Raw genomic sequence first — 12,197 nt, forward strand, 5'->3', positions numbered from 1 at the left:
TCACGACGCTAACAATATCGTTTTCCGCGATGTTTTCATAACACAATTGTAACATAATATCGTCTTCGTTACTTGTTATCTCGATATATCAAATCTTTAGTGTGTCGAGTGCATTGCTTCCGTATTGTGGGTTTTAAAATGATGGATCTGTGCATTAAACTAAGGACGTTCGTGAACATACAGGTACGTACATAGTGATGACATTATAAGAAAATCATCGTGATAGGGCAGGAAGATCTCATATTTTTAAATAGAAGAACATAAAGGGAGGTTTAACATATTTCAGTTTCCTTCAAATATTTTTAGTTTTAAAGAAATAAATATAGAATAATACAAAATTATTCAAAGCATTGCCGAAATAGAATTTAAAGACATAAATGTTTTTAGGTAAATTAGGGTGTCCATTTACTCTCCAACTTACCCTAACAGCGCAACAAGACTCTAGTTATGAGTTAATTTATTTTGATTTCAAGGTTTTTTAGAATTTTCAATTATTTTTCGGGTGTCTAAGCAAGGAAACCATTATATTATTCCTAATTTTATTGATTGATAAAAATGCTTATATATTAATACTTGCAGGAAAGCAAGAAATGTAACTATAAATTGTAAAATTAAAATAATTTTCTTACAGATATCAATATTAATATGCCTGATATTAAATCCATCACCAGTGCAAAATATAGAATATTATAAAACATACTACACAAAAGAGGTCCTATTATTATGGAACCGAAGTGATATGAAACCCTGTTGCCTGAACGTCCACAAAAGTACCAATACTTTGTTCTTCTGCTTTAACAGACCTCAAAATTTTGATTCCCAAGTAGCCTTTTTCAATATGGACACAAAAGAAACAGAAACTGTTATGGGAATAAAAAAAGGATGTGCCAGCGCTATAGATCAAGACAATGATGTAGTTTATTTAGGAGGACTTAAAGGAATCTACAAGTACGACATGGAAACGAAGAAACCAGAATTTTATGCTGAAAAGGACGTTCACATAAAATCCCTTTTTTACAAGGAACGATTGTATTACATTCGGCATCCAGATAAGAAAGTATTCATAGAATATGATGGTCAGTTTGCACATATTTCTGAATTTATGGATCTAAAGTTAGACCATTTCCTTGTCAGTAAGGGAGGAATAGTATATTTCACTGTTAAGAACAACATTTACATTTATGACAAAAATGAGACCCAATGGGACCTTAAAGGGCTTAGAAAAACTCATGCAGTAAATGCAATAGGTGAAGGCAATAATGGTGTAGTGTATCTTTGCACAGATCGTGGAGTATATACAGTTGTAAAAAATGGACTGCAAAAGTTTATGAACGAGAAGAATATTGTAGGAATAACGACAGATAAAAATGATAATTTGATACTTGCAGATAATGTTAGTATTTTTAGATTATTACGAAATGAAGAGTGATTTAAAATTAAGGAATAATATAAAAAAATGTGTGACCCGAGTAAGAACATTAAATAATAATTACAGTTAAAAATACGTAAAACTTTCGTTTCTTTGAAAAATTGCTAGTGCTATGCATGCAATGAATTGATGTTCAATTATTGTCACTTGCTCAACCTTACCTTACTGATATACTCACACAGGTTTTTAAGGGTTCCGTACCCAAAGGGTAAAAACGGGACCCTATTACTAAGACTCCGCTGTCCGTCTGTCCGTCTGTCTGTCCGTCTGTCTGTCAGCAGGCTGTATCTCATGAACCGTGATAGCTAGACAGTTGAAATTTTCACAGATGATGATTTCATGACGCGTGTACAGACGTACCGTTCACACATAGAAACGCAAGTGATTGTTGATGTATAGCGTGTCCACCCTGTGTCCACGTATCGAGCAGCAAACACTCGCTCTGATTGGTACAGTGTCCGCGATAAGCAATTTCAACCGACATACGCTGTTAATGGATTCCGGGGCCCGATTCCGATTTAACAACTTGTTACGGTTTTAATTTTATTTTGATACGACCTTGATAGTCGCTCACGCTAATTGGTGAATGTGAGAGCCAAAGCCGTGCATGCCAACCAAAAAGACGACCGTCAAGATCGTATCAAAACCAGTTCAAAGCGTAAACAAGTTGTTACATTAGAATATTTAGAGTCGACCTGATAATATATTGTCACTACATCGCTAACGATTTGACGTCTACGAGACTTTCTATTATTTGATATATTATTATGACTTTATTAATAACTATTACGACTTTCCAGGCCCCGAGCTAATTTACGATTTTCAGTAATAATTAAATGTTAGAAAAAGTCCTATAATAATATTATTTGACGACCGGTCTGGCCTAGTGGTTCGAATCCCGGTAAGGGCATTTATTTATGTGATGAGCACAGATATTTGTTCCGGAGTCATGTGTGTTTTCTATGTATTTAATATTTACATATTATATACATCGTTGTCTGGGTACCCACAACACAAACCTCCCTGGGCTTACCGTGGGATTTAGTCAATCTGTGTAAGAATGTCCTATAATATTTATTTATTATTAAAAAAATACATATATATAACACCGCAACTATCAAAAATATTAATCCCCAACTGTCACTCCGAAATAGCTCCCCTATTTATGCCATAAACGTTAGTATAAGATATCCAAAACTACTCTCGATCGGGACACGTCACATCACCAGCACGCACCGAATAATCCGGTTGATTTCAATACGCAGACTACCTTCTACAGACACTGCATACAGACTCAGATCATCTTCCTCGCGTTGTCCCGGCATTTTGCCACGGCTAATGGGAGCCTGGGGTCCGTTTGGCAACTAATCCCAAGAATTGGCGTAGGCATTAGTTTTTATAAAAGCGACTGCCATCTAACCTTCCAACCCAGAGGCGAAACTATATAGGCCTTATTGGGATTATTCCGGTTTCCTCACGATGTTTTCCTTCACCGAAAATATCAAATGATATTTCGTACATATTAAGTTCCGAGAAACTCATTGGTACGAGCCAAGCTCTGAACCCGCGACCTCCCGATTACAAGTCGCACGCTCTTACCGCTAGGCCACCAGCGCTTCTGCGTACAGAATCACAAAAAAATTTAAATGAAAATAACTTTACGAGTAAGTACCTAAGCTCAATACGGATAAGTGTGGCTGCGAGATAAGCGTGAATGGCCTTCACAATGGGGCATGTTTACACATTGGGGCATGTTTACACATTGGGGCATGTTAACACATTGGAGCATGTTTACATGTTGATTAGGTATTTAGTGTTTATTACGATTTTATATATTTGCTACTATTAAATGCAAGTAGCAAATGTGTGAACTCGCAATAAACACTACCTAACCAATGTGTACCAGCATACAGGTCCTAATGCCAGCCACACTTAGCCGTATGCCACACTTTCCCGTATTGACCTTACATTCTTGAATTTTGCTCCACTTGCTCTATCTTAAATTAAGCGATCTGTGTTTCAATACCAAGTCCTGTCGCTGGCACGTCATATAATATGCCAGAAATCACATTTTGACGGGATATTATTTGCAACGTTTATTTGCGGGTGACATTTGGAAAAGTTGTGACATTTTGTGGAGAAATGGCCAAATCTTCGGAAATTAAATACTTATAATTTTAAATCACATTTAAAATCGGGTATATCGCAAATTTATTTTGTTACCTTTATTTACCGACGTTTCGACACAGGTTTCACTGGTCGTGGTCGCGGCTAACTGATGTCCCAGCAAAATGTCAAAGCAGAGATTAAATTTGTGTGACTATATACCCGACGAAAAGTGTATTTAAAGTGTGTGTGTATTTTGATGTAAATGTATTTCAAGGATGGTTTCCTGTTGTGGTAGTCTAAACACATAATATGATTTACTGTGGAATAAACTATCGCTCGCGGTACTTCCGAACCGATACGACCTTCAAACCTTCAAGAACAGAGCGTACTCCAATATTAAGCCTTTGAGATGGGAGTAACTTGTACACGCAATGCCAGAACATTTTCAGAATGCTGTTTGGGCTTCCTCGATTGTGCAGCGCCTCTGGGATGTTTGCCGATGCTAGCGTAGAGGACTTTTATGCCATAGTATGGCGGCATCTGTGGTGCTGCGGATGAGGGGGAGCTCAAATAGCATCCTGAGAATGATAGCAGAAAGGTGGGATTCGGAGATCCTCCGCCGATAGATTAATTAGATTAGATAAGATATTTATTCTCATAATATGAAATTACATTATAAATTATGCTAGACTAATCTACATGAATTTATATTATGATCGTCATGACTATTTACATAATATTATTTAATAAATTAATAGATACAAATCAAAAAATGTCTTACAAATAATCAATATTATGTCAACAAATTTTATGCATTCATGTCAAAAACAAAATACGGGATTATTAACTCAGTACGAGTATCTCCTATTGATCGTCATGTTCTAAATAATATTCTATAACTAGTTATTCATGAAACAAAACTACGAAAACGGACTACATCGCGTATACCGACCTTCATGTCGTACGACCTAGAAAATAAGTATTTTTATGTTTTTATGTAATAGGTAGATTACTTTATTGCCCCCTTGGATAGCGGTATCGACTAAAAGCTTACCTATAATATGTTTTTTACGTGATGATATATGAGGCAAACACACCTGCTGAATATTGGTGGTTTTACGGTACCAAAATCATTTTAAATCACATTTACAAACGGGTCTATCGCGAATTTATTTTGTTACCTTTATTTACCGACGTTTCGACACAGGTTTCACTGGTCGTGGTGTGTCGAAACGTCGGTAAATAAAGGTAACAAAATAAATTCGCGATAGACCCGTTTGTAAATGTGATTTAATATGTGTTCAAACCGCGAAAGTTGAAAATGTTATAAAATCATTTTAATCGCATTCTAATACAAATTTAACAGAACATCGCCTTTCAGAGTACTTGTAAGTATCTTTTATATTAAACTTTCTAAAACTTCAATAATTCCTCAGCTAACACCAAACATTAACGATATGCAAAAACCTGTTTGCAGTTGCGATTAAAATTACTAACAAGAATTAGCGTCACACAAAGGATCCTCCATTTAATATTCAAAACTTTATCCAAAGCAAACGACGTATAATCATATTAAAAACACGCGATTTAAGTCCTTCTGTGCTTAGACTTAAAGCACATTAGCATAGCGATTTAAATAAACTCAGCAGTAAATCGTGCGCCTGCGACCCAGTAATGGGGTTTCATATTTAGCAAACACCGATTTTGCATAGACCGTTTTTATGAGCATGCTTTAAGGGGTGTAGGGTGGTGATAAGCGGAACGGGTACACGGCTGTGCGGCTGTAATGGTGGCGTTTTTATCACTTATAGTGTTTACATACACGTTTTTGTGTTGGGTTACTTTGAAATCGTACAAAAAAATTAATTAATGAATTATATTATTTGTAGTGTATTGTATTGTACATTTATTTGTACTTGTAGCAGTTGTATGTTTTACCAAGAGCCTAAGGGTACTTACCTTAATCTTAAATAACACTCTAATTATACATTTAACAAAGTTATACAAAGTCTTGTGTACAAAAAACATAGATACCATTTTTAGGACAAGGAGTAGGTATATTCATATGGAAAGAATAGAATGAAACCATTTTCTATCATACCATAATTTAATAAAATAAAATAAATTATAAAGGTAATTTCATTTTTATTTTTATAGTGTCCAGTTTATTGTGATACATTGCTCTTTTCCTATCTAATTAACCAGATATTTTCATGAAACTCAACGTGTCATCATTCCTCAATGTTTCAGGCGGTACCAAATAATAATAAAAATTACAATTTCTTTCCTTATCTCGCTACCATTCCCGTTACCGCTACCGCTTCCGCTATCGTTTGGTAACGCCGATTCCTTAATGAAAACACTCTGCAAGCTCAAAGTGTTGAAGCGATTGCAGGTACCACGGCTGCAGATTAAATCCACTTCGAGTAGATGTAAAACGATCATAATGCCAGTAGTTCGCCCCGATTATTTAAGTTAATTTACGGTGACCAGGATCGACGGTTTTAGGATCGGGCTGCCAAAAGGACGTACTTAGGAAGACCGACTGGTGGCCGTGGCCGCCCGGTAGGTCGCCCCAGATACCGCTGGGGAGACAGTGTAGAAGCGGATCTGCGACAGCTTCAAGCCGATAATTGGCAGGAAACGGCGCAGGATCGGGAAAAGTGGAGTGCTCTCGTTTCGGAGGCCAAGACCCTCTTTGGGTCGCTGAGCCATGTTAGTTAGTTATTTTACGGTGACAGCTTAGATGTCAACTCAAAATAGTACTGAGATGAAATCTCTTATCGTACTCATGCTGTTTGAAAAATACGCTTCGCTCACGACTTTGTTTGCCTGGAATTAAAAATTTTGTCAACGTATAACAACAGATAATTTTAACAAACATTTGCAAATTCATAACCTATTACTACAATCAGAATACGCTTCCTAGTTGCATTCATAAATATCTACAAATGCAAATGTTGCCTTTATTCGTCACCAAAGTGTAAAGTGAGGTTTAGACTAGCAAGAACTTGCATGCAATTTTCAATACATTGCGGTATCTGATAAACATTTTGAATGCAGTTTACCTTAGTAGTCAGCAATGTAATTGCATGCAAGTTCCTGCTAGTCTAAACCTCGCTTTAGGTATGCAAATGACACGTAATACTTTCGTTATCTACTTTAATTTAAATACTGATCTTATGTTACACGAACCCGCCACCAAAAAGCCGCTCATATGTTTATAGTATAGAAAACAAAAGTAGATGAATCTTTTTTTTACACTCATAACCAGGCCACGCATCCAATCATTCAATTTATGTCAATCCCAACACACGGCACCCCATAATATCAACAAAACGATCCAGGCTCGGTTAAACTCGATCGTTTATTTCCGGCTGTCACCGGTGATTCGATAATTTAAATACGATTCGCTGGCGGCAAGCGATTTTCGTTTATTACCTCTATGTTATTCATTATCAGGAAATCAATTCGAACGTTCATTTTGTCATCAAATTCAGGTTTGCTTGTTTACCCGCTGTTTCGCTTGTAATTGTTTGGTTTTGTTTAAGTATTAATTTATTTAGAGTTTTGAATGATTCACGGTTAGTTTCACTAGACTTATATTGACCGGGATATAGACCGTGATTACCTTTTGTATTATTTATGAGCTCCCGATATTTCGACGCAAATATACAAAATATAAAAGGTAATCACGGTCTATATCCCGGTCAATATAAGTAATTTATTTATTTATTTGTTATTTTATTTTATATCCTGTAATCTTAATTGTGTTCTAATGTGTAGTTTAAGTTCCTAATTGGTATTTAATGGTAGTTTATATGCGAAATAATCGTTACTTAAAATTAGAAATTACAAACAAGCGAAATCCACGCGAAAATTAAATGGTAACAAAATGAGATTATTTTTATATGCAAATGGACGTTTGGATTGGCCTTCGGGTAATACAGGGTGACCTTAGCCATTGGACAAAGCCCTGAAATCCCACGTAGGGCTAATTCTCAGGAATGCTCTAACGTTAATATTTTTTTAATAAGAACAAAAGATATAAAAATACATTTTCAAACAAACACGACAACAAAAAGAAGCATACTGTATTAATCATTGGAATAATGACATTTGTCAAAAGTCAGGATCTTATTAGACATTCGACGACCGGTCTGGCCTAGTGGGTAGTGACCCTGCCTGTGAAGCCGATGGTCCTGGGTTCGAATCCCGGTAAGGGCATTTATTTGTGTGATGAGCACAGATATTTGTTCCTGAGTCATGGGTGTTTTCTATGTATTTAAGTATTTATATATTATGTATATCGTTGTCTGAGTACCCATAACACAAGCCTCCTTGGGCTTACCGTGGGACTTAGTCAATCTGTGTAAGAATGTCCTATAATATTTATTTATTTATTTATTTATTAATTAGTGTTATGAATAAAAAAGATAATTAAAGAGGTTGAAGAAGGTTTCATACTTTTTATTACCTTAGGACTCTCAGGAGCTACTTACACATTCAGGAAAAAAAAACGTAATGTGTTAATTTCTTCGTTACTCGTCTGACTCTAATACCTACACTAAATTAAGCATTCAGGTAAGTCAATTTTAGCCTAAACAAATTAAAGTGCTGTGGCCGAGCACATGATTGACGCGACAGTATCTCGCCGCGAGATAGACTACCCGTCTTTTACTAACTGTATGAATTAAAGGGGAACGGCTAGTCTATGTCGCGGCAAAATACTCTCGCGCCAATCATGTGCTAGCGCGGCTGGTTATACAAACCACGTAATATTAAAACAATTGAGGCAATCAAATTATCAAATTAGTGAGCTGTATTACAAAAGGGTTGTACAGTTTAATTAGGTAACAAAAGTACCTAACACTGTTTAAATGATTATTTGATCGTTTTCAATCAATTATTCTGAATAATTAGCCAAATCAATTAATTCGACTGCTCGATTGGCCCACTGGCAAGATAATTAATAGAGAATTTAATTGAAATTAATTTGTATATTTAGAGTCGTGTACATTTGAATAGTTATTTATACGTAATATTCAGATTATTTATTGGTAAAACGAATTTAAAAAAATACACGTCATATTTCTAAATGATTTAAGATTAGACTGAAATGTACGTGTCTTCATATGTCAGTGTCTCACGGAAGTTTTGTTAGAAAGTGACTGTTTGGAAACCCATTGGTTGCTTTTGAACCGACTTTTAGAAAGAGAAGGCTCTCAATTCGTTGATTTTTAGGGTTCCGTACCCAAAGGGTAAAAACGGGACCCTATTACTAAGACTCCGCTGTCCGTCTGTCCGTCTGTCCGTGTGTCTGTCACCAGGCTGTATCTCATGAACCGTGATAGCTACACAGTTGAAATTTTCACAGATGATGTATTTTTGTTGCCGCTATAATAACAAATACTAAAAAGTACGGAACCCTCGGTGCGCGAGTCCGACTCGGACTTGGCCGGTTTTTTGTAATCTCCACCTGTCTTAAGTCGGGATTCCATCTGTCTGTGCGGATTTTCAGTACAAAAATGCTTGCGATGCACAGTGCCGCACACTGGGTGGAATCCCGCCCTAACTTACTTACAATTAAATGTTTAGGTACATACTGTCCGCGCGCGAATTCCGTGCACGGCTGAGGAATGTAAGGAATGTTGGGCGTCCTGACAGAGTTGTCATTTTGTACGTACGGACGCGGCGCACACCCTCCCACTTCCTCGACCTCCGAATGCACGGAATTGGCGCGCAGACAGTACATACTTTAGAAAAACTCTTACTCTAAACTTAGAATTGTCTTCTGTAAGTAAAATTACCCTAATACTAAGAAAACAAGCAAAAGTCCCAAAGCCAATATCCAAAGTGCATGCAATTTTTCCAAACGCATTTGCTCGCATCAGCGATTCTACGTTACCTTGTCACAGTAACGGAATGTGCGCTCAGTTTCCGAGGGAGCCAATCGGGTTAGAGTAACAAAGTGCTACAGTCAAAGACTTGCAATTATTTCTTGCACGACGTAGTGCTACGTAAAAGCAGTAGTTTATGTGATTGCTACATGATCAAAGGTTTTAAAAAACGAGTAGGTAATGGGTTTATGTATTCTACCATTTCTTTTCTGTATTCTTTGTATTGTTTTCTGTAATGAGGTGTGCAATAAAGAGTATTTGTATTGTATTGTATTGTATTGTATTTGTATGTCAGGATCGAAGCAAGTGGAAATCCGTGGTCTCTGCCTACCCCTCCGGGAAATAGGCGTGATTATATGTATGTATATATGTATGTATTTGTACGTGACGAGCTGAAAGCGTGTTCCATGACAACATAACACGAGTGTTTTAATGCCTAATTATGTATATTTACATACATTGCTTTACGTACAGTAGGCAGCGCGTGTTTCGCCCTAAGTCGTCAAGTCTGTGACTCCGGAGGTAGCCCGTACATACTATTTTGCTACAGTCCACTCTCTAATACAGTACGGGGCGGAGCTCTGGGGGCGCTGCGCTGAGTGGGAGAGTTTTTCGCCTCCAGAAACGTGCCATACGCATCATCTCACGAGTGCCGCTAGATGCTCCGGCGAAGCTACTGTTCAAAAACTAGGCATTCTCACATTACCCGCAGTAGTAATTATGCAAGTGGCTGTATACGTGCGTGAACACCTTACGTCCTATAAAACGAACGCAATGGTACACGAGTACAATACGCGAAACGCACACAAGCTCGTGGGTATTAGCCGAAAACTTGCGAAGTCGTCCAAGCTAACTCACGTGATGGGCCCAACGGTCTACAACAAGTTGCCAAGCATTGTCACTGAGGCTACAAGTCTGCATAGCTTTAAACGCCGTCTTAATTGAAAACACTGGCTTATTAAGCGGTCGTTCTATAATTACAATGTATTTTTAATGTATAAGGGCAGCTAGTCCTTTTACGCTTCTAATTAGATACATATAGTTATATATTAATCATGCTGAATTTTATTATTTTTATATTGCTATTATGGATGTTATAATAATTTCAATGAATTTGTGACTTTACTATTTATGTACTTAATGAATTATTGTAATTTTTTATGTAAGTTATTTTACTGTTATTTTAATATGATGTAACTTAATCGATGAACTTTACTGTATAGTAATTTGATGTTATTTAGCAACTGACTTGTAAATTGGCTTTATAAAATAAATGACTGACTATGACTATGACTACATTTCTATTATTAAGCTCTGAATGATGTTAAAATGAAAGGCATTAGAAAATGAGTGTTTATGAAAGATTCTGAAAGCGAATTGAATGAAAATTCGAGATCCGAACCTGGAATTTTCTAATACAAATAAAAACCGGCCAAGTGCGAGTCGGACTCGCGCACCGAGGGTTCCGTACTTTTTAGCATTTGTTGTTATAGCGGCAACAGAAATACATCATCTGTGAAAATTTCAGCTGTCTAGCTATTACGGTTCAAGAGATACAGCCTGGTGACAGACAGACAGACAGACAGACGGACAGACGGACAGACGGACAGGCGGACAGACGGACAGACGGACAGTGAAGCCTTAGTAATAGGGTCCCGTTTTTACCCTACGGAACCGTAAAAATGACTCCTTATACCTACACACGTACCTAATCGGAACCCCGGGAAGAATCTGTCCATATGTTAACAAGTCATCAACCCACTTCCCGAAGCTAATCAAATCTATCTGCAAAGCAGAAGTTTCTCTTAATACTGTTACGAGTAAGTAAGAATACCTACGCCGAAATGCTTTTACCAAAATAAGAAGATAAGTAAGTAAAAAACCGGCTAAGTGCGAGTCGGACTCGCGCATCAAGGGTTCCGTATCATTACGCAAAAATGTTTTTTCAGTTGTTTTTTCTTTCGCACTCATGTTTAAGCATTTTACATCAAAAATGTGACAGTTACGTAGGAAGTGGCGCCCTCGATAATTTTCTACAATTTCTTGTGGAACTTATACGTGATGGCTTCCATTTTGCACACTTCTTCTTCTTCTTCCTCGCGTAATCCCGGCATTTTGCCACGGCTCATGGGAGCCTGGGGTCCGCTTGACAACTAATCCCAAGAATTGACGTTAGGCAGTGCTATAGTTTTTACGAAAGCGACTGCCATCTGACCTTCCAACCCAGACGGGAAAACAAGGCCTTATTGGGATTAGTCCGATTTCCTCACAACGTTTTCCTTCACCGAAAAGCAACTGGTAAATATCAAATGATATTTCGTACATAAGTTCCGAAAAACTCATTGGTACGAGCCGGGGTTTGAACCCGCGACCTCCGGAGTCGCATGCTCTTACCGCTAGGCCACCAGCGCTTCATTTTGCACATTTCAATTATTTTTTAAACGTAAGCTTCATTGTATTAAATCTGTGGATATATAGTAGGTACCTAACATACAATACATGGAGTTCTATGAAAAAGACAGTATTTTGATGAAATTAGCTTTTAAATATATTTAGCCACATTTAGCCGTCTAAACTCGCTCCACCGCGCCCCTATTAGCAACTTTACTGCACAAAATATTAGGATGTTTCCTCGTTATTGGCTGGAGTCTACGAGTATTTTAAGCAGCTATTTAAGTTGGTAAAACGCTTTTAAGCTTATGCGGTATTAAAAAGTATGCTGCAACTAAATATTAGTTTATTTCGAACTGAAACTATAC

At 37.2% G+C, this 12,197-nt stretch overlaps 2 protein-coding genes across 2 annotated transcripts in view; one reads left to right on the forward strand and one right to left on the reverse strand.

Annotated features, from left to right (window-relative positions):
• Positions 1 to 12,197, reverse strand: part of LOC134750580 (alpha-2C adrenergic receptor) — a 661,861-nt gene that overhangs the window by 94,388 nt on the left and 555,276 nt on the right. The gene's annotated exons all lie outside the window — the stretch shown is intronic.
• LOC134750652 (ommochrome-binding protein-like) lies at positions 114 to 1,429 on the forward strand. The gene is made up of 2 exons (XM_063685875.1): positions 114 to 183; positions 632 to 1,429. Exons 1-2 carry the CDS (start codon positions 139 to 141, stop codon positions 1,427 to 1,429), a joined length of 843 nt encoding a protein of 280 aa, XP_063541945.1. The 5' UTR covers positions 114 to 138.

This window comes from Cydia strobilella, chromosome 20, assembly GCF_947568885.1.
Source record: "Cydia strobilella chromosome 20, ilCydStro3.1, whole genome shotgun sequence".
In the NCBI taxonomy this organism is placed as follows: domain Eukaryota; kingdom Metazoa; phylum Arthropoda; class Insecta; order Lepidoptera; family Tortricidae; genus Cydia; species Cydia strobilella.

Coding starts and splice junctions, on each gene's coding strand:
- LOC134750652 (XM_063685875.1), top strand. CDS start 139: ATGATGGATCTGTGCATTAAACTAAGGACGTTCGTGAACATACAG. Junction 184..631: donor GGACGTTCGTGAACATACAG/GTACGTACATAG, acceptor ATTTTCTTACAG/ATATCAATATTAATATGCCT.